A 27,180-nucleotide genomic window follows, 5' to 3' on the forward strand; every position below is an offset into this window, starting at 1 on the left:
GTTAACATTAGGGGTGATTAAAGGGTCCGGACCGCCGTGCCCCAGACCTAGAAGTGCAGGATCGCGTACAGGTACCTGATCCTGCCCAGGGGAGCCGCTTTGCTGCTGAATATTTACTGTATACGGTCGGCAAGCGGTAAAGCAGGGGTCTCAAACTGGCGGCCCTCCATCTGTTGCCTCTGCCTATGGGAGTCATGCTTGTAACTGTCAGCCTTGCAGTTTCGCAGCAGCTGGAGGGCCGCCAGTTTGAGACTCCCTGGATTAAAACCATCATTGCATTGTTAAGATCAAGCTGATCTCATTTACATCATTATCAAAAGAAGAACATTTTTAAATGACGACACAAACCCTTTAACCACTTAAGCCCCGGACCATTTTGTTGCTAAATGACCGGGCCACTTTTTGCGATTCGGCACTGCGTCGCTTTAACTGACAATTGCGCGGTCGTGCGACGTGGCTCCCAAACAAAATCGACGTCCTTTTTTTCCCACAAATAGAGCTTTCTTTTGGTGGTATTTGATCACCTCTGTGGTTTTTAGTTTTTGTGCTATAAACAAAAAAGACAATTTTGAAAAAATTCAATATTTTTTACTTTTTGCTATAATAAATATCCCCCAAAACTATATAAAAAACATTTTTTTGCAATAAGCGTTTATTGATCTGTTTGCGGAAAATTTATAACGTCTACAAAATAGAGGAGAGTTTTATGGCATTTTTATTAATATTTTTTTTTACTAGTAATGGCGGCGATCTGCGATTTTTATCATGACAGTTGGCAATTCTGGCATTCCGGGGATGTAAGCAGGGCTGGTGCAAGGGTTTGACACCCTAAGCAAAATCTCATTTTGCAGCCCCCCCTTTGGCTCCACCCCTAACCCCACCCCCTTTACCCTGCCCATGTAAACCCCACCTTTTTAATGAAGCGCCCACCAAATGCAGCCTCACTAGCTAGTGTTTTTAAAAATGCTGTAGCCGGCCGGCTATACTATCCGCCCGTCCTTCCGGATAGCAGTGAGGTGAACAGTGGTGACGTCAGCACGCCGCTCCTCCCTACGCCGTTTCGTCAAAATGCTGACTTCTTCCAGGGGCACTTTTGACGTTATTATACTATGTCAGTATTTTCCTTTATGGGTCATCTGCATTGAGGAGACACGTTTGACTACACTAAGGATTGAATGCAAACAGATATAAGGGATCCCAGGAGGTCTTGAGCAGGGCTGCTGGCCACACGCATTTACGATCTCTTTACCGAGATCAATTTGTTCTGGTAAGCAGTTAAGACATAAGTGGTGGCGGCTATTCTCATCTCATCTGTCTTGCTGGTTGGCACGATTTCCTTCGGATCTGTTCAGCACTTGTTTGGACGAGTTTGCACCATCTTCTATTGTTATTTCTCTGAACCTTTTGGGACTAATTCAATTCATATGGACTTGTTTGTTACACATCAATTTTTCAATTATTTGGTTCACGCTTATTATTGATTTAAGTAAATATATGTGCACATTATCATACATTGTATTATCCAGATTTAATAAGGTTTGTCTTATATCACTCATGGTTCTATGCAGCGCAGTCTAAATTATTAATTGCTATTTATGTTTGTATCTGACATCTTAGCTGCAACAGCAATATTTTTTCATTATTTTCTCATCATTTGTTTATTTATTAAATTTTTATAGAATTTTCACATCTTATTGAGACCAGCGCAGTATATCCTTCAATGTAGCCTACCAGTGCCCATCAATGTAGCCTACCAGCTCCCATCAATGTAGCCTACCAGTGCCCATCAATGCAGCCTACCAGCGCCCATCAATGAATGTTTGCTTGCTTTCATTCATTCGGGAGTCTAGACACCGACACAGACCTCCACAGCAAACCTTTTTAATGAAGCGCCCATCAAATGCAGCCTTAACAGCTCCCATCAATGCAGCCTACCAGCGCCCATCAATGCAGCCTCACGAGCGCCCATCAATGTAGCCTACTGTCAAACCATCCAATGGCTGGTGTCATAATGAATCACATGTGCAGCACCATGGAAGTTGAGGATTAAACAGAGGCCAAGGTGGCAGCTTCCTTGGCTGAAAACGATTGGAGGGATTACTTCCACTTTCTTTTTTTTTTTGATTCCTCAGAAGAGACTCTCTGGGTGTAATGTTGATGTACAATGCACAGACACTCGTGTAAAAAATGCTGAGTCGGGGGTACCTGGTGCTTTATCTCCAGTCCTATGGCCTTCTGTAAAACATTCAATGTCTCTTTCGATATTGCAGCTCTCCAGCCCCTTCCGGACTTCTTCATGGATCTGAAAGATCACAGAAATGACATGAGAGTTACAGAGCGATATCAAGGGGGTCAATTTCTAAAACACTCATTAGATGAATGTCACACGTGGCCAAGTGTGTATGAATGTATGTGACATTCGTCCAACGAATGTTTTATAACTAGAACCCCAAGTGGTTGCATTTTATTTTACTTTGATTTAACTGCCTTATACTGGCCAGTAGATCCATTGTATTACAAACGGGACTATCATGTTAGCCATCGATCAGCACTGGAAATTTGGGCCCAGATTCTTAAAGGACTTACGACGGCGCAGCGCCATGTACGCCATCGTAAATCCTAATCTGGCCCGTCGTATCTATGGGCCTGATTCTTAGAATCAGTTACGCATAGATATCCATTAGATCCGACAGGCGTAAGTCTCTTACGCCGTCGGATCGTAACTGCAATATTTTTTTTGCCCGCTAGGTGGCGCTTCCGCCGATTTCCGCCTCGAGTATGCAAATTAGCTAGATACGCAAATTCCCGAACGTACGCGCGGCCGACGCAGTAAAGTTACGACGTTTACGTTAGGCTTTTCCCGGCGTAATGTTGCCCCCTAAGTGCGGCCCAACAATGTTAAGTATGGCCGTCGTTCCGCGTCGAAATTTTTAAAAGTTACGTCGTTTGCGCAAGTCGTCCGTGAATGGGGCTGGACGTCGAAACCAATGACGTCCTTGCGACGTCATTTGGAGCGATGCACACTGGGATATTTTAGGGACGGCGCATGCGCAGTTCGTTCGGCGCGGGGACACGCTTCATTTAAATGATACACACCCCCTACTCGCCGAATTTGAATTCCGCCGCGTGATTTACGCTACGCCGCCGCAACTTTACAGGCAAGTGCTTTGTGAATAAAGCACTTGCCTGAAAAACTTGCGGCGGCGTAACGTAAATCGGATACGTTACGCTGCCGCATAGATACGCCATTCTACGAGAATCTGGCCCTTGGAGTTTAAAGGGGCTGTAAAGGTACAATTTCCCTAAATAGCTTCCTTTACCTTAGTGTAGTCCTCCTTCACTTACCTCATCCTTCCATTTTGCTTTTAAATGTCCTTATTTCTTCTGAGAAATCCTCACTTCCTGTTCTTCTGTCTGTAACTCCACACAGTAATGCAAGGCTTTCTCCCTGGTGTGGAGTGTTGTGCTCGCCCCCTCCCTTTGACTACAGGAGAGTCAGGACGCCCACTAACACACAGCTCCTTTCTCTATCTGCAACGTAGAGAGCGTCCTGACTCTCCTGTAGTCCAAGGGAGGGGGCGAGCACAGCACTCCACACCAGGGAGAAAGCCTCGCATTACTGTGTGGAGTTACAGACAGAAGAACAGGAAGTGAGGATTTCTCAGAAGAAATAAGGGCCCGGATTCAGCTACGAGATACGACGGTGTATCTTCAGATACGCCGTCGTATCTCTGAGTGCGGGCCGTCGTATCTCTGTTTCTATCTATGTGACTGATTCAGAGAATCAGTTCCGCATAGATTTCCCTAAGATCCGACTGGCGTAAGTGTCTTACACCGTCGTATCTTAGGCTGCATATTTACGCTAGCCGCTAGGTGGCGCTTCCGTATAGTTACGCGAGGAATATGCTAATTAGGTATTTACACCGATTCAGAAATGTACATCCGGCCGGCGCATTTTTTTACGCCGTTTACGTTAGGCTTTTTCCGGCGTAAAGTTACCCCTGCTATATGAGGCGTAGCTAATGTTAAGTATGGACGTCGTTCCCGCGCCGAGTTTTGAAAATTTTACGTTGTTTGCGTAAGTCGTTCGCGAATAGGGCTTTGTGTAAGTTACGTTCACGTCGAAACCAATGCGGCTTTGCAGGGTAATTTCGAGCATGCGCACTGGTATTTTTTCACGAACGGCGCATGCGCCGTTCGTAAAAAACATCAAAATACGTGACAGTGTATTTACATAAAACACACCCACATCATCCCCATTTGAATTAGGCGGGCTTACGCCGACACACATACGTTACGCCGCCGTAACTAAGGGCGCAAGTTCTTTCTGCATACGGAACTTGCGCCCTAAGTTACGGCGGCGTACCGTATGTGAGCTACGTTACGCCGCACCGGCAGATACTGCAATGTATCTGAATCCGGCCCAAGGACATTTAAAAGCAAAATGGAAGGATGAGGTAAGTGAAGGAGGACTGCACTGAGGTAAAGGAAGCTATTTAGGGAAAATGTACCTTTACAACCCCTTTAAGTGATACAATTTTTTGGCTAACTAAAGTTGTAAATAACGAAATAACCTAGCATGTCGTGTCGAATCCTTAAATCTTTAAAAGAGATGTATGTTTTTTTTTTGTTAATCATACTTACCTAGGTGGATGCTACATCTGTCCCCCCAGCTCCTCTAACACTGAGAACCGAGAGTTCGAAGATCGCTGATTGCTTGGTTCTCTCTGCTCTGCTCCCCTTCGCTCACTGGAGCGCCGGGCTATGGATTGGGCGGGAGCGTCTGGCTCGAACTTTATCGGTGTTTCTCCTTTAAAGTTGAAGTTTAGGTAAGGCAATGTTTACATAGTAACACCGATCCAGCGTGGAGCAGCGTAGGTATGTACAATGGGGTAGATTCAGATAGATTTGCGGATCTTTAGATCCGCGTAATCTATCCGATTTACGATACGCCGGCACAAATTTGAGAGGCTAGTGCAGTATTCAGAAAGCACTTAACTCGAAACTTGCGCCGGCGGATCGGAAATTCCCCCGGCAGAAAATCAAATTCCGCGGCTAGGGGGAGTGTAGTATTTAAATCAGGCGCGTCCCCGCGCCGATTTAAATGCGCATGCGCCGCCGGCTAAATTTCCCAGCGTGCATTGCTCCAAATGACGTCGCTAGGACGTCATTGGTTTCGGCGTGAACGTAAATTACGTCCATCCGTATTCGCGACCGACTTACGCAAACGACGTACAAATTCAAAACTCGGCGCGGGAACGACGTCCATACTTAACGTTGGCTGCGCCTCCTAATAGCAGGAGCAACGTTACGACGAAAACGACTTACGCAAACGACGTAAAAAACTACCGCCGGGCGCACGTACGTTCGTGAATCGGCGTAAGTAGGTAATTTGCATACTCTACGCCGAAAACTACGGGAGCGCCACCTAGCGGCCAGCGTGAGAATGCACCCTAAGATACGACGGCGTAAGAGACTTATGCCAGTCGTATCTTAGGCTAATGTCGGCGTATCTAGCTTTCTGAATACAGAAAGTAGATACGCCGGCGCAGATTTGAATTTACGCGGCGTATCTATGGATACGCCGGCGTTAATTCTATCTGAATCTACCCCCGTATGTCAAATAGAAAAGAATAGCTGCTCAACCTCTTTTCCTGACCTGCCAGGCTGCATGCTCAGATAAGGGTCCGGTGTTGGGGGGGACCCCACGCCATTTTTTTTTCTATTTTGTCGTGGAGTTCCCCTTAAAATCCATACCAGACCACTCGGGGGGGGGGGGGGGGGGGGGGGCTCACGCCATTTTTCATCTATATTGCCGGGAGCCGGCCAAGTATCATACACAGGTATGCAATTGTTAAAAAAAAGTATCATCCACACATATGAATCATTTATTGATTACAATGGTGAGTATACAGCACAGAAGACTAACGTGTTTCGGCTACACAGCCTTACTCATAGCATCAGGTTAAGGCTGTGTATCTGAAACACGTGCTGTGCTATCTGTGCTGTATACTCACCATGTAGTCAGTATATCTGTGGATATGTACAGTATGTGCCAAACCTGTGGAACCATTATGGAAGCTGAAAATCACTGGAGCAGACACCGCTATTCCAGTCACCTCCACTAGTTTCTGTGTCCAGGGGCGGACTGACCATTTGGGCACTCGAGCACTGCCCGAGGGCCCCGTGCCACTAGGGGGCCCCATCAGGGCTGCCAGCCTCAGTAAAACCAGGGACAGTATGTATACTGTGTGTGTACACTGTGTATGCATACTGTATGTGTGTGTATACTTTGTGGCCCCATAATCTCCTATTGCCCGGGGGCCCCATAATCTCCTATTGCCCGGGGGCCCCATAATCTCCTATTGCCCCGGGGGCCCCATAATCTCCTATTGCCCCGGGGGCCCCATAATCTCCTATTGCCCGGGGGCCCCATAATCTCCTATTGCCCGGGGGCCCCATAATCTCCTATTGCCCGGGGGCCCCATAAATCTATTGCCCGGGGGCCCCATAAATCTCCTATTGCCCGGGAGCCCCATAATCTCCTATTGCCCGGGGGCCCCAAAAATCTCCTATTGCCCGGGAGCCCCATAATCTCCTATTTCACGGGGGCCCCATAATCTCCTATTGCCCGGGAGCCCCATAATCTCCTATTGCCCGGGGGCCCCAAAAATCTCCTATTGCCCGGGAGCCCCATAATCTCCTATTTCACGGGGGCCCCATAATCTCCTATTGCCCGGGGGCCCCATAATCTCCTATTGCCTGGGGGCCCCATAATCTCCTATTGCCCGGGGGCCCCATAATCTCCTATTGCCCGGGGGCCCCATAATCTCCTATTGCCCGGGGCCCCCATAATCTCCTATTGCCCGGGGCCCCCATAATCTCCTATTGCCCGGGGGCCCCATAATATCCTATTGCCTGGGGGCCCCATAATCTCCTCTTGCCCGGGGGCCCCATAATCTCCTATTGCCCGGAGGGCCCATAATCTCCTATTGCCCGGGGGCCCCATAATCTCCTATTGCCCGGGGGCCCCATAATCTCCTATTTCACGGGGGCCCCATAATCTCCTATTGCCCGGGAGCCCCATAATCTCCTATTGCCCGGGGGCCCCAAAAATCTCCTATTGCCCGGGAGCCCCATAATCTCCTATTTCACGGGGGCCCCATAATCTCCTATTGCCCGGGGGCCCCATAATCTCCTATTGCCTGGGGGCCCCATAATCTCCTATTGCCCGGGGGCCCCATAATCTCCTATTGCCCGGGGGCCCCATAATCTCCTATTGCCCGGGGCCCCCATAATCTCCTATTGCCCGGGGCCCCCATAATCTCCTATTGCCCGGGGGCCCCATAATATCCTATTGCCTGGGGGCCCCATAATCTCCTCTTGCCCGGGGGCCCCATAATCTCCTATTGCCCGGAGGGCCCATAATCTCCTATTGCCCGGGGGCCCCATAATCTCCTATTGCCCGGGGGCCCCATGAGTTGTCAGTCCGCCCCTGTCTATGTCCCACACTTGAGCGGCTGCCCGGCTACATTGTGAATGCAGGAGGTCGCTCACTTGGCATGGGCACCATTTAGGGAGCACTTTGCATTTTCTCAATGAATGCAAAACATTCTCGGATTGGGCGAGGTGGAAAAGTGGGGCGGTGATATAACAATCTCCACCTTGTCCAATCAAAGAACACTTTGCTTTTACCCCCCCTGCTTACCCCATCGCTGACGACGCATTGCTGGGACAATTGGTTGACGTGAGTCCACACCGCGTTCCGGTAATAATTTATCCGATCCCATTCCTGCTTTTCAAAAAACTGCAGAAGAAAATTAGAAACGAAAAAAAAAAAAATCGGTATTACACCAATGAACTTTCTTAGTAGACCAAGGAGGAGATATTTTGTTCCCGACATTCATCATACTTGGGACTGGCAGAAACCGAGCCCTAAGAAAGGACGTGTTCATGTACCGAAACCTACAACACTGAGAGCTGAGGCTTCCCCCTAGACTAGCACAGTTCTACCGGCTTCTTTCCTGTACCAAAATGGCTTACTCTGCTTTCATTGCACACTGTGAGCTTCTCACAGTGGCCCAGATTCAGGTACGATTTGCCCCTTTTTTACGGAGGCACAGGGCAGCGTTTTTGCCCTGTGCCCCTGCAAATTATCTGCGATGCGCGCGATTCACGGAGCAGTAGCTCCGTAAATTGCGTGTGCGCTCTTTAAAATTGCCCTGCGTAAGGGCGCCTAATGTAAATGATCCCATAGGGGGCGGGAATCATTTAAATTAGGCGCGCTCCCGCGCCGATCGTAGAGCGCATGCTCCGTCGGGAAACTTTCCCGACGTGCATTGCGGCAAATGACGTCGCAAGGACGTCATTTGCTTCCAAGTGAACGTGAATGACGTCCAGCGCCATTCACAAATCACTTACGCAAACAACATGAAATTCAAATTTCACGACGCGGGAACGGCATGTATACTTTAGCATTGGCTGCCCCTACTATTAGAAGGGGCAGCCTTACGCTAAAGACGCCGTACGGAAACTCCGTAACTTGCGTACGCAGGGCCCGCGCAACATTGTGAATCGGTGTTAGTATGCAATTTGCATACTATACGCTGAGCACAATGGGAGCGCCCCCTAGCGGTCATCGCAAGAATGCAGCCTAAAATCTGCGTGGTATAAGAGCCTTATGCCACGCAGATTTTAGGCTGCAGTCGGCGTTACGATGTTCCTGAATCAGGAGCATTCTTAACGCCGGAGCAAGTAAGCAATTGCGCTGTGTAACCTATGGTTACGCAAGCGCAATTGCTTCTTGAATCTGGGCCAATGGCCCAGATTCAAAGAGATTTGCTCTTTTTTTGCGGAGGCACAGGGCAACGATTTTGCCCTGCGCCCCCGCAAATTTGCGCCGCTGCCCTCGATTCACGGAGCAGTAGCTCCGTAAATTGCGAGGGCGCGCCGGCAAAATTGCCCGGCGTAAGCGCGCAATGTAAATGATCCCGCCAGGGGCGGGAATTATTTAAAATAGGCACGTTCCCGCGCCGATCGTAAAGCGCATGCTCCGTCGGGAAACTTTCCCGACGTGCATTGCGGCAAATGACGTCGCAAGGACGTCATTTGCTTCAAAGTGAACGTGAATGGCGTCCAGCGCCATTCACGATTCACATCCACAAATGACGTAAAATTCGAACGTCGCAACGCGGGAACGACGGGTATACGTAACATTGGCTGCCCCTGCTAATAGCAGGGGCAGCCTTACGCAAAAAACGCCGTACGGAAACGACGTAAATTGCGTACGCAGGGCTCGCGCAACGTTGTGAATCGGTGTTAGTATGCAATTTGCATACTATACGCTGAGCACAACGGGAACGCCCCCTAGCGGCCATCGCAAGAATGCAGCCTAAGATATGCCGCGCAGATCTTAGATATAAGAGCCTTATGCCACGCAGATCTTAGGCTGCAGTCGGCGTAACGAGGTTCCTGAATCAGGAGCATTCGTTACGCCGGGGGAAGTAAGCAATTGCGCTGTGTAACCTTTGGTTACACAGGCGCAATTGCTTCTTGAATCCAGGCCAATATTTTTTACTTTTTGCTATAAAACATATCCAATATAAAAAATAAAATGTAAAACTCAAATTTCTTCCCAGAAGAGTTGAAGCTGTTATAGCTTCAAAGGATGGGCCAACTCAATGCTGAACCCTACGGACTAAGGCCCCTTTCACACTGGAGCGGGATGTGCGGTGGCGGTAAATTTTTAGCGGCGTTAGAACGTCTGAATTGTCACGGAATTGCGGCGGTATTCGGCCGCTGGCGGTGCGATATTAACCCCCGCTAACGTCCGAAAAAGGGTTAATACCGCTGTCAATGCGCCTCTGCGGAGGCGTATTACCGCGGTGCCCATTGCTTCAATGGGAATGGCAAAGATGCTGCTGGCAGGACTTTTGGTGCGGTCCCGCCAGCGCATCACCTCAGTGTGAAAGCCCTCAGGCGGTATTTAGGCGCTATTTTTAGCGAATGAAAAAACTCCTCGGTGTGAAAGGGGCCTAAGACTGGGATGTCAGCGTGAGCGTGCCCATGGGTCCCCCGGACTCAATGCCTTTGTAAGAAAGGCATTTCCCTGTTCTGCCTAGTGACAGGACAGTGATCACTGCTCCCTGTCATCGGGATCAGTGATCACTGTCGTGTGACTTGTAGCCCAGCCCCCCCACAGTTAGAATCACCCCCTAGGACACACTTAACCCCTTCATCATCCCCTAGTGTTTAACCCCTTCCCTGTCGGTGTAATTTACACAGTAACCAGTGCATTTTTATAGCACTGTTCGCTGTATAAATGACAATGGTCGCAAAATAGTGTCAAAAGAATCCACCATAATGTCGCAGTCCCAATAATTTTTTTTTAAAAAATCGCAGATCGCCGCCATTACTAATAAAGGAAAATGAATAATAAAATTCCATAAAACTATTCCCTATTTTGTAGACGCTATAACTGTTGTGCAAATCAATATACGCTTATTGCGATTTTGTTTTTTACCAAAAATATGTAGAAGAATACGTATCGGCCTAAACTGAGGGAAAAAAATGTGGGATATTTATTATAGCAAAAAGTAAAAGATGTGTTTTTTTTCAAAATTTTCACTCTTTTTTGTTTATAGCGTAAAAAAATAAAAACCGCAGAGGTGATCAAATACCACCAAAAGAAAGCTCTATTTGTGGGGAAAAAAAAGGACGTCAATTTTGTTTGGGTGCAACGTCGCACAACTGCGCAATTGCTAGTTAAAGCGATGCAGTGCAGAATCGCAAAAAGTGCTCTGGTCGGGAAGGGGGTAAATTCTTCCCGGGGCTGGTTAAAGTTTATGGGTGTGTAAAGGCAGGTGTCCCAAAACTTTTGACAATATCGTGTATGTGTTACTGCACTCTAAGGTTGAAAGAGAAAAACCAACACTGCAAAGTCAATGGCCCAGATTCTGAAAGGACTTACGACGGCGCAGCGCCATGTACGCCGTCGTAAGTCCTAATCGGACCCGTCGTATCTATGCGACTGATTCTTATGCCGCATACACACCATCACTTTATGTGATGAAAAAAAACGACATTTTCTGTGAAGTAAAAAATCACGTTTTTGAAACTTCAATTTTCAAAGACGAAGTTGCCTACACACCATCGTTTTTCTCACAATGTTCTAGCAAAGTGAGGTTACGTTCCACCACGTTTTTCCATTGAAGCTTGCTTCATAAGTAGCTTCTGGGCATGCGCGGGTGAAAAAACATAGTTTTAAAAGACGTTTTTTGCTACACACGGTCAATTTCTGTGAAGTAAAAGTTGACGTTTTGAAAAACGACACATAAAATTGAAGCATGCTTCAATTTTTTTTGGTCGTTTTTTAGAAGACATAAAACGACGTTTTCCCCCACACACGGTCAATTAAAGTGACGTTTTTAAAAATGTCATTTTTTTTCATCACATAAAGTGATGGTGTGTACGGGGCATAAGAATCAGTTACGCATAGATATCCATAAGATCCGACAGGCGTAAGTCTCTTACGCCGTCGGATCTTAAGTGCAATTTTTTTTTTGGACCGCTAGGTGGCGCTTCCGTCAAAATCCGCGTCGAGTATGCAAATTAGCTAGATACGCGAATTCCCGAACGTACGCACGGCCGACGCAGTAAAGTTACGACGTTTACGTTAGGCTTTTCCCGGCGTAAAGTTGCCCCTGCTATATGAGGCGCAGCCAATGTTAAGTACGGCCGTCGTTCCCGCATCGAAAATGTAAAAAGTTACGTCGTTTGCGTAAGTCGTCCGTGAATGGGGCTGGATGGCATTTACGTTCACGTCGAAACCAATGACGTCCTTGCGACGTCATTTAGAGCAATGCACACTGGGATATTTTACGGACAGTTCGTTCGGCGCGGGGACGCGCTTAATTTAAATACTACACGTCCCCTACCCGCCGAATTTGAATTCCGTCGGGTGATTTACGCTACGCCGCCGCAACATACGGAGCAAGTGCTTTGAGAATACAGCACTTGCCCGTGTAAGTTGCGGCGGCGTAACGTAAATCGGATACGTTACGCCGCCGCAGGAGATACGCCGATCTACGAGAATCTGGGCCAATGTTTTCATCGGAGTGTCTCTGCAGAGTCATAGAGGTAGAATGATAGAATATACTGTACATACCACGCAGGCCATTATGTGCTCAGACTGCCAGTCTTCCCGGATTTTATCCAATAGGTTGACATTTTGCTGGTACGTCTTATCTGAAAAATAGAACGTCGTAGTTCAGTGTCTATCTATTTATGCATCCATTCAGTTTGAATCCTGGCCAGGACACCGCCTGCATGGAGTTTGCATGTCCTTCACGTTCCTGCGTTTCCTCCCACACTGCAAAGACATGCTGGTAGGTTGATTGGCTCATTTATAAATTGGCCCCTGGTATGTGTATGCATGTGAGAGAAGGACCTTGAACTGCAAGCTTCTAGAGGGCAGGGGCTGATGTGAATGTAGAATAAGTGCTGTGTACATTGTCAGCACTGTAATTATACCTCAGACAGGAGGCTCATATCTTATGCATTATCTTTCTTTAATAATGCCCATAGCAGAAATACAGTAAACATTTATTGTAACTTAAAAGAAAAAATTCAAAGAATTACCCTTCCCAGCAGTCCCTGGGCCAGCGTAGCCCCTCCCAGACCGTAATCTATATAAGGGACTGTCTGAGGTAACCTATTCCTCTTTCTTTCTGCTCATGGCAGAGCACACAAGATAAGTATTTCATGTACCTTTATTATTTACAAGATAGGTGTTTCATGTACCTTTATTGTTTGATTGTATATATGGTCTCTGATACCGGGTGATTTTGTTCAGTCTTGACTGATATGTTTGAGGTATTGTGGAACATGGGGAGTTTCCCTGGAATTCCTCCCTGATACCGAATGCCCCGGTGTCAGGTATTTTGTCGGAAATGATTGTTCTGTAGTTTTTGGAAGATGTGGAATACTGGGGGTTCTCCCTGCTATCCCCCGTTTCTGCGCTTTATTTCTGTCTGCCTGACACCGGAGCGGTGTCAGGCAGATATGTTTGAGAGGCCACGTTTGTTTGTTTCCAATTCTTTGATTCTTTGCTCGGGTTTTTTTCCCTTTCTTTGACGCCGGAGCACTGCGGCGTCCGTGCGGGATCCGCGCTGTTTTTCATTCGCTCCCTCGGCGGGCGCCATGCCTGGGCAACTGTCCCCCCCCCTCCCTCCCCACGCTCCCCTTCGCGCGCTCAGGTGGGGGGCGGGGTCTCCGCCGCGGCCGCTCCTCTCCTCTCTTTCGGTGCCTCTCTCGGTATCGAGAGCGAGACGGGGGAGAACGGTTCTCATGGACCGTTCCGTCCCTCACAACCTAGGGCCAATAAGAACTCCAGAGGCCGTAGTCTCGCGAGACTTCGCCTCTGGAGTTAGAATCTCGTCAGGCTCCCCTCACACCGCAGGATGTCCTTCCCAGCGGTGTCGTAGCCAGGAACCTGCTGCTGTTTCACCATGCTTTCAACCACTAGATGGCAGTACATCTTTTCAGATATATATATATATAAATATATATATTTCATTCCAATGAATCAATATCTAATAAATAAATAAATTAAATTAAATAATTTAAATAACCGAATCTACGACAAATAATAAATTATAGATGGATTATACAAATTATATATTCATTATATAAATAAATTATACAAATATGTATAAAAAAATGTATTGAATTGTACAAAGATTCTACAATTTAATGAATATCCTGGCATTGTTCATCCCGGTCCCCCGGATAGGGTGGACACAGTCCTAGGAGGCCAAATCTCAACAGTGTTACACAGTTGCCAAAACTGATCGGTAGACCAATCTTTACGACCAATGGCGTTGGTTCCCCCCGCCTGCACACCATATGCCCGGAACATCCGGCAACGGTCTACCGCCCCTGAGAAGGGCTGGGCGTTCCAAAACGCTGCCACGTTTCTGTGGCCCTTGACTCCCCGACAGGGGAAGTAAATAATATGTCCCAGGCAGTACCCTACCCGGACTGCCGACCCACTGCCCTCCCAGACTCCGACCGACCCCCGAGCCTCGGGGAGATGCACATGCAGAGGCAGCGATCCGTTAGACGGACTAAGCCAGACCCATTCGTGGACTCTTCCAGAGTTGTCCGCGGAGTCTGAGGCGGCTAACACCTTGAGTCTGAGGTTGTAGATGATGAGAATGATGATGAGTGTTAGAGCAGTGGGCACATGGCGCTCTATGACGACGCCAACCCTGTTCCCAGGGTGGCACTCTATGGATTCTCGTAGAGAGCCATTATAGATCCGGGGGCGATATGCCATCCACACTCCGATGACTGGGCACCTCCGCCCGAGGTGATCCAATATATCACATAATGGACCCGGAGATCGGTTGAAAAACTCACCGAATCATTTTCAGGGCGTAACCCCCTTCCTTTACCATTTATGGCTGTGCACACTCCCGAGGTGAACCCCATACCCTGGGGGTATCCCACCATACACGGGAAATCCCCCAAGCTGGGAATAGAGAGGTCCTTCGGATCATACAGACCAGGGCCTTGGATCTTTGGGACCTATCACCATCATCCCACACCTTAGTGAGCAGGCCACGCCGCTGAACAGCCGACTGACCTGTCCCAAATCGGGGCTGGGCCCAACAGGCGGTCGCCTCTTGGGATGCGTGGACACTACGGGTCCGACTGGACACCGCCGCTCGAATCTTAACGTGGCTTGTTCCCCAGCTGTCTCACCTAGCCGAATCAGACCCCGGTCCGACCACCGAGGGCAGGCTAGTCGGGATCACGCTGATTAAGATATTCCAAGACGGTAGGGCTCTATTCCATCCCGGATGAGCCCAAACGTCATCAAAGTCTAACACGGTACAGTGCCGGTCTATCAGGATTATAGGACCGGAGATGGACCTAGTCCCTCTTTCCTCGGTCTTCAGACCTGAACACCGCCCTAATAGACAACGAATTGCAGGGCCTCTGGTTCACCCAAACGATAGTGGAGACGGACCCGCTCTCCCCGGGTTTCCCCAACAACGTCTTCCTGGTCAGGAAAGGAGGGCGGTTATCGCCCGGTAGTAACTTGAGAAATCTCTCGTAATTACTGTATACAGTGACGACATTCTGCGACACAAAGGGTGAGGTTGATTATCTACTTGGACGACCTACTCTTAATGGCTCGTACCCCTCGCCTGGCGAACGAACACGCCTCCGGGACAGTTTCCCATAGATCACGGGAATCTATCCTCTCCCCATCTCAGGAGGTAGAGTTTTAGGGTTCTTGGTGGACACCAACCTAGTGATCCTTCGGCTACCCATGACCACTTGGCCGCTATCTGCACAAGGTCAGTATCGTGCTGGGCTAACGACGGGTATCCTTACGCGGACTGGCTCGACTGGTCGGCCTGTTTCCGGCGTTAATCCATACCATTTGTCCAGCTTCTTTTCACTATCGAGACCTTCAGAGTCTCAGTCCCTACGTCTTTGCCAGGGGCTTCACTGTGCAGACGTCGTCACTCTGGACACGGAAGCCATAATTGAACTACGGTGGTGGCTACGTCAGGTCGACAGACGGCCCGGCAGGTCCACCTGCAACTCCACAACGGATTCATCTTGGAATAGGTTGCCAACCACCTCGGTTGGGGTACTCGATGCGGTCCCTCGTCCACAGGAGGGGCGTGGCCCACCGCGGAGTCTCTGCTGCACGTTCACACGTGGAAATCCTGACGACCGTCTTGCCATCAGGACTCTAATGCCACACACGTCCACCTACGGTGTGTTCTTGCGTATGGACACCGTATCCGCGGTCCAGTACGACCTTCGCTTGGGGGGTCCTTGACCCAAAATCCTAACGGATCTAGCAAGATCTCTGACATTTCTGCCTGGAACGCGACATAGTTCCAGCTGCGAAATGTACCCCAGGCACTTCCGCTATGGTGTTAGATTGGAATTCTCGTTACCCGCCCAAGTCCATCGACTGACGACTGCACCGGTCAGTGTTCCTGGCCCTTGCTCCCTTATGGGATCCTTTCTCTCCCCAGTCTGTACGGGGATCTGCACCCTCTATTCACGACGCACGTCCTACTTCTCTTCGCATGGTTGGGTTTTCGGGGTGTCGGTCACGGACAGCGACCTTTTCTTTTATAACGGGGGTTCCACTTGCCTTGATCTAGGCCTTGGGACTAGATATACATTTCGATCATCCGGAGGACTCTGGGTTAGTTGGTGATCAACGACAAGTTAACCTCATGAAGGCGTTCGTCTGAGATGACCAACTACCTGGTGGACTCGTTTGAGTCCGGGAGGTCCTATAGCTCCCCTGCGCCTTCCGCGCTGTGAACTCGGACTACCGCTCCCTTGTAGACTTACTACCGGTGGGATAACACCCATGGTGTACCGACTTAGTAAGCGTTAAGTTTCAACGCCCATCACACCCAGGGTATCAACGCTCTTGGGAGGTGATCAGTGGTCCTGACCACGCGCCAGGACTGGGGGGACAATCTCACTCTGTCGGAGGTTATTGTCGTTTGAGCTACTGCCCCCTCGTGTCTGATTCCGTCAGACGCATATCGGGTGTCACGACGTTGGCCATTCCAGGCGTCGGATCCCGCCTCGGAGAGTCGGGGTTTTTCCGTCGTGCGTAGTACAGCGGCGGGACTTCATCGGTTTTTTCTACCCGTTCTTCCCCGCACATCGTACTCCGTTGTCTACGGATTTCTTAGTCCTTCACGGTCCCACTGCGATCTTCGCATCTCTTCCTACTCCTCATTCCTACGCTAAACCTCAGTTTCCGGTTTCCTCAGCTACGCTAGCCAGAGGGGTACGATCAATCATGGAAATGGCAGGGTCTTACGTAACCCCGTTGGGCGCCCACCCCTCCAGAGGAGCGGTGGCTCCTAGGTCATCACCCCGGGCGGCTCCCTATAGGATTTACGGCTAGCGGCGGACTGGTAACCACGATTGCTTTCCGCCAATTCTGCTTGGATCGGAGGAACACATATCTATATCAATTTTGTAGTTGTTTCATTTGTTATCATCTATATATGCATTTTTATAGCTTTGAACTTGCATAAGATATGAGCCTCCTGTCTGAGGTATAATTCGAGATTTTCCTAGCTTGTGACGGAAAATATTGATTATATGAAGACAGGAGGCGAGTATCTTCCCTCCCGACCCAACCCTGTCATGAGGTTGTCTCTCTCTCGTTCTAGACTGTTGAACCACACACCCTGCAAGTCGGAGGCTGGTACGCCCCGGGAGTTCGTTTTCACTAACCCCGTCGGGATTGCTGTTCCGTTTCGATCCATGGGTTTAGTTCACCGCAGATGGAGGCTCCTACTAAGTTCCAGATCCGGAGTCGGGATGCCGTTGACTGAATCCGTTGGTCCATGTTCCTGAAGACGACTGACCGGTCGGCTCCGAATGGTTTTGGTTTTCCTATAGTCCCCGTTGGGATGAAGTTGGTCCGGATGAAGTTGGTCCGTGTTGGCCTTGTCCTTTCGTTTCCTCCAGATTCAGATGTTGTGTTCCGGTCGGAAGGTTCCCGGCAGCCGCGGAGATGTCTAATTGGACTTTCGGTTCCTGTTTACACTAATTCGCATGAAGAAAGAGGAATAGGTTACCTCAGACAGTCCCTTATATAGGCTACGGTCTGGGAGGGGCTACGCTGGCCCAGGGACTGCTGGGAAGGGTAGTTCTTTGAATTTTTTCTTTTAAGTTACAATAAATGTTTACTGTATTTCTGCTATGGGCATTATTAAAGAAAGATAAATGCAAGATACTCGCCTCCTGTCTTCATATAATTAATATTTTCCGTCACAAGCTAGGAAAATCTCGAATTATTATTAGGAATCTATATGGTCTCTGTATTACAGTTGCTTGGCCATCTTGCTGAGCCAATCACACCAGTGATTTTCTAAAGATGAGCATGACTGCCAGGCAGCTAGCATTTTCAAAACATCAGCCATGACAACTTTTGTAATACTCTTGGCAAAGTCATTTTTTTCATGTGCATTCAGGGACATGTGCTTTCACATATTCCATATGATTTGTAAATAAAGTAAATAAAGTGTCTTTTGCACAGCAGTGGTCTCCACACTGCTGCCCGTGGACCGTTGCTTCCATTGATATGAGGCAGTATTTCTCCCACTGATACTAACCATAAGTTACCATTCCTCCCACTGACATTAACAGTGGGACACTATTCCTCCCACTCACACCAAGGATGGGACACTATTCCTTCCACTGACACCAAGGATGCAACACTATTCCTCCCACTGACACCAACAATGGGGCACTATTCCTCCCACTCACACCAAGGATGGGGCACTATTCCTCCCACTCACACCAAGGATGGGGCACTATTCCTCCCAACCACACCAAGGATGGGGCACTATTCCTCCCACTCACACCAAGGATGGGACACTATTCCTCCCACTCACACCAAGGATGGGGCACTATTCCTCCCACTCACGCCAACGATGGGGCACTATTCCTTCCACTGACACCAAGGATGGGGCACTATTCCTTCCACTCACACCAACGATGGGGCACTATTCCTTCCACTGACACCAAGGATGGGACACTATTCCTTCCACTCACACCAAGGATGGGGCACCATTCCTTCCACTCACACCAAGGATGAGGCACCATTCCTTCCACTGACACCAAGGGTGGGGCACTATTCCTTCCACTGACACCAATGATGGGGTACTATTACTTCCACTGATAACAGCAGTAGGGAACTATTCCTTCCACTGACACCAATGATGGGGTACTATTACGTCCACTGACACCAAGGATGGGGCACTATTCCTTCCACTCACACCAATGATGGGGCACTATTCCTTCCACTGACACCACAAATGGGGCACTATTCCTTCCACTGACACCACAAATGGGGCACTATTCCTTCCACTGACACCACGGATGGGGCACTATTCCTCCCACTGACACCAACAATGGGGCACTATTCCTCCCACTGACACCAACGATGGGGCATTATTTCTCACACTGATATAAACTAAAGGGAACTCTTTCTCCCACTGACATCATCCATGGGACACTATTCCTCCTTACACTGACCACAGGTGCTATATAATACCAAGCCTGAGACGTTGTTTATGCCCACTGATGCTGGAGCATTTTTTACTGCCACTGGCCACAGTCCAGCCCTCCTAAAGTCTGACGGACAGTGAACTGGCCCGTTGTTTGGGGTTTGGAGACCCCTTTTGTACAGTATAGGTTCCGCTGTACTATAATTGTGGCAAGTTTTCTTTTAAATGAGATATATATAAATTATAGCTCACCTGCATCTTCCAATGTCACCTTGGAATGAGCCAACTTTGCATATATCTGGTAAGAAAACAACATAAAGATCAAAGCTCAGAGAAAGCTGTTCTCACCAATGCTCCTGCAAGTACTGTCATGTAGATTGTCAGCTCACTAGAAGCACTGATACCCCACTCACTATAATATACAAATCTCATCTTTTGTAGAGAAACTCATGAGCTGGCCCACCCCATCCCCGCCTGCAATTTCCTTGTGCTCCTCAAATGTGATGAGTGGCCTAAAGACCAAAAGTAGGGGGCCCTTCTCCACTGATCATCAATGCAAGGGAACCCTTTTCCCTCTGACCAGCAATGCAAGGGGGCCCTTCTTCCACTGACCAACATTGTACGGGGGCCCTTTTCCCTCTGACCAACATTGTACGGGGGCCCTTCTCCCACTGACCAACATTGTACGGGGGCCCTTCTTCCAGTGACCACCATTGTACAGGGACCCTTCTTCCACTAACCACCATTGTAAGGGGGCCCTTCTTCCACTGACCACCATTGTAAGGGGGCCCTTCTTCCACTAACCACCATTGTAAGGGGGCCCTTCTTCCACTGACCACCATTGTAAGGGGGCCCTTCTCCCACTGACTAACATTGTATGTGGGCCCTTCTTCCACTAACCACCATTGTAAGGGGGCCCTTCTTCCACTGACCACCATTGTAAGAGGGGGCCCTTCTCCCACTAACCACCATTGTAAGGGGGCCCTTCTCCCACTGACCACCATTGTAAGGGGGCCCTTCTCCCACTGACCACCATTGTAAGGGGGCCCTTCTCCCACTGACCACCATTGTAAGGGGGCCCTTCTCCCACTGACCACCATTGTAAGGGGGCCCTCCTTCCACTGACCACCATTGTAAGGGGGCCCTTCTACCACTGACCACTAATGTAAAGGTTCCCTTCTCCCAATGTAAGGTGCCACTTCTCGCTCTGACCACCAATGTAAGGGGGCCATTCTCCACTAAGCATCAAATGTAAAGACAACTCTTCTGCCACTGACCACCAATGTAAAGGAGTTTCTTCTCCCACTGATCAGCAATGTAAAAAGGCAATTCTCCACTGATCACCAATGTAAACGTGACCCTTCTCCCACTGACAATGAATGTAAGAGGGGGTAATTCTCCAAAAGACTACCAATGTAAGGGGGCACTTACCCCACTGACAGCAAATGTAATGGGGTCCTTCTCCTACTGACCACCAATGTAAGGGGACATTCTCCTCTAACCACCAATAGACGTGAACTCTTCGGCCTCGTACACACGATCAGTCCATCCGATGAAAACAGTCCAAAGGACCGTGCTCATCGGTTAACCGATGAAGCTGACTGATGGTCTGTCTTTCCTACACACCATAGGTTAAATAACCGATCGTGTCAGAACGCGGTGACGTAAAACACAACGACGTGCTGAAAAAACGAAGTTCAATGCTTCCAAGCATGCGTCGACTTGATTCTGAGCATGCGCGGGTTTTTAACCGATGCTTTTGCATACTAACGATCGGTTTTGACCTATCGGTTAGGCGTCCATCGGTTCAATTTTAAAGCAAGTTTTCATTTTTTTGACCGAAGGTTAACTGACCGATGGGGCCCACACACGATCGGTTTGGACCGATGAAAACGGTCCATCAGACCATTCTCATCGGATGGACCGATCGTGTGTACGCGGCCTTCTCCCACTGACCCAATGTATTGAGGTCCATTTTCTACTAACAACCAATGACCACCAATGTAAACTGTCTACATTTCTTTTCTGCCCATTATTGTTATTTGTTTAATTTCAGGACTACTAAAAATTATTTTGTCATATAGAGCAGCGGTCCCCAACCTTTTTGACACCTGGGACCAGCTGCATGAAAGAAAATTATGCCAAGGCCCGCATGGGGGGTAAGCGATATTTTGCGATTTGTGGAGGCAATGGCTTGTGTTTGCGCTTCGATCATCCCAGCACCATGGTTGAAATGGTGTCAGCATGATTGAAGCACATCATTTCCATTATTACATTGTAATAAAAAAAAAAAAAAATAGTTCAACCATAATGCAGAATCAGTGGGAGCCCCGAGTGTGTCACTTGCCACCGCCACCTACCACCAGGTGTAGCATGTCTTTTGCCACCATCGCCTGCTACCAAATTCAGCTTGCCACCGTCGCCTGCCAACAGATGCAGATTGTCACGTGCCAACAGATTCGGCTTGTCACTTGCCAGGTGCGTCAATGTTGTGTTCGTGGCCGGCTGTGAGGGCAGAACAGCTGTGATGCGTGGTAGGCGACGAGAGATTATGTCATCTCTCTGCTCGCCCGCCACCTCCGAACCCCTGAAAGTGCAGCCTTGTCGGCGGCCTGGCTGCAAACAGGCTACAGCCCGGCAGTGGGCCGCTGCACGGGGGTTGGGGACCCCTGATATAGAGCAATGAGGAGAACAATTATCCACTCTGAACACCAGGCATGCCACCTTCCTTTTTCTTTTCTTCATATTATATCTACAGTTCACTGATCACACTACTATGGACCATGTGCTGTAGATATATAGCTGGATTCAGGTAGGGTTACGCCGGTGTATCAGTAGATACGCCGTCGTAACTCTGAATCTACGCCGGCGTAAATTTAAGCGTATTCAGTTCTGTATTCTGGAAAATTAGGCTAAGATACGAGCGGCGTAAGTTTCCTACCCCGTTGTTTCTTAGGGTGCAATTTTTCTGCTCGCTGCTAGGTGGCGCTTCCGTTGTGTTCGGCGTAGAATATTTAAATGACTAGATACGCCGATTCACGAACGCACGCTTGCCCGTCGCAGTATAGATACGCCGTTTCCGTAAGAGGTACGCCGGTGTAAAGATAAAGCTGCCCCCTAGGTGGCGCAGCCAATGTTAAGTATGGCCGTCGTTCCCGCGTCAAAATTTTTAAATTTTACGTCAATTGCGTAAGTCGTCCGTGAATGGGGCTGGACGTAATTTACGTTCAGGTCGAAACCAATACGTCCTTGCGGCGTACTTTGGAGCAATAATTTTCACCAAGGGTTTCCTGAGACCTGATATTTCAAGGTTTCCTCTGTGGTAAAACAAGGCTGACCCAAACCAACAACTCGTACAATATTTTTCTCTATGAACGTCTGTTGGTTAGTTTTTGTTTCCTGTAATTATTTCTGTATTTTGGGAGCAGATGCACCTGCTTTCCGCCCTGGTGTGCAATGTATAATTTGCATATTAATGATATTTTCCTCTTATTTCCCTACGGCGAGATCTGACCTTTAATGCAGAGTGAGAAATCAGCGACTGTAAATTTGCAAGGACCTGGCAGACATTAAAGTGGATGTAAACCCTCCATACACCCAGTGAAGTGAACAGCCTCAGATGATACACAGAGATTAACCAAATCTCCCTACATAGGTTTTATATGTATATTTGCTGTCTTCACATTTATATACTGTTTAGAAAGTTCAGATCTTGTTAGGAGATTTTCTCTTCCTGGTTAATTCAAACCAGTAGGGCATTCTAGGCCAGTGATGGCGAACTTTGGCACCCCAGATCTTTTGAACTACATTTTCCATGATGCTCATCTACACTGCAGAGTTCATGAGCATCATGGGAAACATAGTTCCAAAACATCTGGGGTGCCAAGGTTCGCCATCACTGGCTTAGGGTGACCTTAAACTGTATATGTCATTCTTGCCCTTGCCCACAGTTCTACTTTAGGATTGCAGCAGAGTTTCATTTCATGTTTCATTATTACCTTGTCCTGTTGCTTCTGATTCATAGTGTTTTTGTTGCAGCGAGCGACATTCTGCTCTGCGTCTTCTTTCTCTCGACATTTCTGTTCATACGTCTTCTTACTCTGTGGGAATACATCACTTGTAATTACCACCCGTACTTTTATGCAAAACATCTAGTTAAACTAAGGCTGCATTCACACCTGAATGCGGCGTATTTTGTACCGCGATTTGCCGCGACAAAATGCGTCGTTTTTAAACCTAACATACGCCGGAGGGGTGATTAACATTGTCGGCTATGCCGAACGCCGAAAGCCGCCTGAAAAAAAGGGTCCGGGACTTGTTTTGAGCTTCAGGCGTACGGCGTTTCGGCGTTCGGCTTGGAGATGTGAACCATCTCCATAGCCGACAATGTTAAATCACCCCTCCAGCGTATTGCAAGCTGCAATAGCGTCGGGCTTCAGGCGTTAAAACGCCTAGGTGTGAATGGAGCCTAAAACGTAGGCTACAAATGTTTTCGGTATGCACACCTTGGCTTCTTCAGCTGTCACAGATAAGCCTGGATTTCCCATTGTCGGGGCAAAACAACAGGTTTACTTAAAGTGAACTAAAGTGTTTAAATACCCTAAACAAGCTTTAAATGCACTTTTTTTTTAAAAAAGCCTTAAAGGGTCACTAAAGGAAAAATTATTTTTTGCTGAAATGACTGTTTACAGGGTATAGAGACATAATAGTTAACTGATTCCTTTTAAAAACGATTAAAAATAGATAAAAAACAATCATATAATGTACCTACAGTTTAGTTTTGTTTTTGCTGTTGTTTCCTGGTTTTCTGATGTACAGAGACAAAGAGCCAATAGAGGGCAGCGATGCTTTGTCTAAAACCCCTCAGCACCAACCCAGTTTCATTTTACAAACAGTAATCACACCTCCTTGATTAGTCACCACAGTGAGAAATCTCCCAGTACTGTGGTGATCAGGAAACAGACAACCAGGAAGTGTCCAGATCAGAGAGGAATTACAGCAACATCAAAGCAAAAATGAACAATGAGGACATGAAACCAGGACTGCAGTAACGTAAAGGAAGCTATTTAGCTAAAAAAAAAAATTCCTTTAGTGACCCTTTAATTCATCTCATTAGCTTTAGGTATTCTACAGAAATTCATCTTCACAAGATGTTCACAACAGAGATGCTGAAAGCACAGCTCCTCTCTTCTGCTTCCTCTCTCCCCTTATTTTCTATGGAAGCAACATTTTGGAAACCAATTGAACCCCAGCTTTAAAGTTACCCCAGCTACTCCCCTCCACAATGCCTTCATCTGTTTTTTTCCCCCTCTAGAATGAAGGAGCCATCTTTGTTCAGACATCATCCATCCAGCCTCCCACTTTGTGACTTGTTACAATGCTGAATCTGATTACTGGGAAAAGGAGAGAAAAGGGAGTCACGGAGCAAACGAAGTTGGGGGAGGGACGGCATGACAGGGTGGGACTGACCGTAGGAGATAGGCTCCTGTTGGTGGAAGGGGAGGGGTAGTCTGTTAGGGGGCGGGGGGCGGCAGAGGCTGTTGGCGCAGAGGAAGTGGCGTTTTGTCACTCCTCCATTTGTAACTGAAAGAGAAGCTGCCCACCCACCCTCCCTAGTTTTAGGCTTTCTGAGTGCGGTGTTGGGTCTATGGAAGACGAGGAAAGGCTGGAAGTTGGGGTAGGAAAAAGGTTGTACCCATAGGTGGTATGGGGGTTATTGGGTACCTTTCGGTTAACAAGGGTTAACCAGGAAGGGGTTAAAATGTTAGGTCACTGCGGACGGTTATACTGCCTCTGAGTCGTGTCTGGCGACTGAGGCCTAGGTAATAATTGTTGTCCCAGTGTCCAAGTTGAGAGGGGTGGTCTTCTAGACCATCAAGTATTGGAAATGTGTATAAAGTTATTTAAAGTTATTTAAACGGTTATTTATGTTAAATTTTGAAATGGTTAAATAAAAAGGCCGGAAGGCGAATTTTACTCCACAACGTGGTCCCTTGTATCATTGGGGTTTGTGGGGTAAGGTATAAGGGGGTTGGGGTCATGGAGATAGTGGATAGGGTGTCACTAGGATCGGTCCTTAACATGTCATGCCTGGTACTTCCAGGGATGGGGAAGCAGGTGACTCCCATATAACAGCACTGGTGCTCCAAGCACCCAGAGCTGTCATGTAGGGTCAGGGAACAGTCTTTAGCCACATGTGAGTTCCAAGTTGCAGCAAGCTGTGCAAATTCAGTACAAATTATACTAAATGCATAAAAAAAAAATCATGACAGTTCAGAGTCTGCATTTCACCTGTTTAGCATTACACTGCAGGTGGAGATACAATGGATATAAAAAGTCTACACACCCCTGTTAACCACTTAAGACCCGGACCATTATGCAGGTAAAGAACCCGGCCAGTTTTTGTGATTCCGCACTGCGTCGCTTTAACTGACAATTGCGCGGTCGTGCGACGTGGCTCCCAAACAAAATTGGTGTCCTTTTTTCCCCACAAATAGAGCTTTCTTTTGGTGGTATTTGATCACCTCTGCGGTCATGGGGCCAGATTCATGTACCTGCGCTGCGGTGTAACGCAACTCATTTACGTTACACCGCCGCAACTTTTCAGCGCAAGTGCTTGATTCACAAAGCACTTGCCTGTAAACTTGCGGCGGCGTAACGTAAATTTGTCCGGCGCAAGCCCGCCTAATTCAAATGGGGCGTGTGTCATTTAAATTAGGCGCGCTCCAGCGCCGAACGTTCTGCGCATGCTCCGTGTGAAAATGTATTGCATTTTTATTAAAAAAAAATGTTTTACTACTAATGGCGGCGATCAACTTATTTTTTCCTCAGTTTAGGCCGATACGTATTCTTCTACATATTTTTCGTAAAAAAAAAAATTGTAATAAGCCTTTATTGATTGGTTTGCGCAAAAGTTATAGCGTTTACAAAATAGGGGGTAGTTTTATGCCATTTTTATTAATTTGTTTTACTAGTAATGGCGGCGATCAGCGATTTTTTTCGGTACTGCGACATTATGGCGGACACTTCGGACACATTTTTGGGACCATTGGCATTTTTATAGCAATCAGTGCTATAAAAATGCATTGGATTACTATAAAAATGCCACTGGCAGGGAAGGGGTTAACACTAGGGGGCGGGGAAGGGGTTAATTATGTTCCCTGGGTGTGTTCTAACTGTAGGGGGGGGGTGGACTCACTAGGGGAAATGACTGATCGCTGTTTATACATTGTATGAACAGACGGTCAGGCATTTCTCCCCTGACAGGACCGGGAGCTCTCGGTCCTCGCTCTGTAACGAGCGATCGCGGGTGCCCGGCGGCGATCGCGCCCGCCGGGCACGCGCACGGGAGTCGGGGACGCGCGTGCGCGCCTCCGGTGGCGCGCGTTTCCCCCCCCTATTGGCTGCTGGGTGAGGTGATGTATAGCTACGTGCTCTCGCCCAGCAGAGCCGACCTGCCGCCGTATAACTGCCGTGGCTGGTCAGCAAGCAGTTAAGGTTGTACACACTTATGCAACCATATTATTTAATTTTTTTTATTTTATCTTCCCTCCACCTAAAAGATTTCAGTTTGTTTTTCAACTGAGTTGTGCAGTTTATAGGTCACATTAAAGATCGAAAAAGTTCTGAAATGATTTATCTTTGTCTCTGACATTTTAACAGGAGGTGTGTAGGCTATTTATATCCACTGTATGCAACAAAAAATGCAATGAAGTTTGACCAAAGCACACAGTGACATGAGCCCTGAGACAGGTACATACGTATACAGTGAGTAAGTGACCTAAATATGATACTTGCATCCATTGTCTTCTTATACTGCATCTGTTTCTGCTTGTGCATTACGTCCATTGCAGCTTCTATCTAAAAAAAACAAAAACAAAAAAATGTAAAGGTTCACTAGATTACAATGAAATAAAAAAAATGATGCATTACATGGTTCTTAAAAAGAGAACTGTTATATATTTCTAGTGAAAAAGTACAATTTGTTATATACCGTATTTATCGCGGTATAACGCGCTCCCGCGTATACCGCGCACCCCTAAAGTTGCCGTAAATCCTGTGGAAAAAAAGTTTTTTTTGTACTTACAGTTTTGGTGTCTTG

The 27,180-nt window shown here is 47.8% G+C and overlaps 1 protein-coding gene across 2 annotated transcripts in view; it reads right to left on the reverse strand.

Annotated features, from left to right (window-relative positions):
* Nucleotides 1–27,180, reverse strand: part of PSTPIP2 (proline-serine-threonine phosphatase interacting protein 2) — a 172,721-nt gene that overhangs the window by 20,537 nt on the left and 125,004 nt on the right. Inside the window, exons 6-11 of one of the 2 annotated variants that reach the window (XM_040336257.1) lie at nt 26,877–26,939; nt 23,078–23,179; nt 19,332–19,377; nt 12,167–12,246; nt 7,709–7,807; nt 2,206–2,302 (exon numbers count right to left, since the gene is read on the reverse strand). In XM_040336257.1, the coding sequence (XP_040192191.1) occupies nt 2,206–2,302; nt 7,709–7,807; nt 12,167–12,246; nt 19,332–19,377; nt 23,078–23,179; nt 26,877–26,939 (487 nt within the window). The remainder of the gene's footprint in view (nt 1–2,205; nt 2,303–7,708; nt 7,808–12,166; nt 12,247–19,331; nt 19,378–23,077; nt 23,180–26,876; nt 26,940–27,180) is intronic. The other variant, XM_040336265.1, reaches the window with a different exon arrangement.

Source organism: Rana temporaria, chromosome 1 (assembly GCF_905171775.1).
Source record: "Rana temporaria chromosome 1, aRanTem1.1, whole genome shotgun sequence".
NCBI lineage: Eukaryota > Metazoa > Chordata > Amphibia > Anura > Ranidae > Rana > Rana temporaria.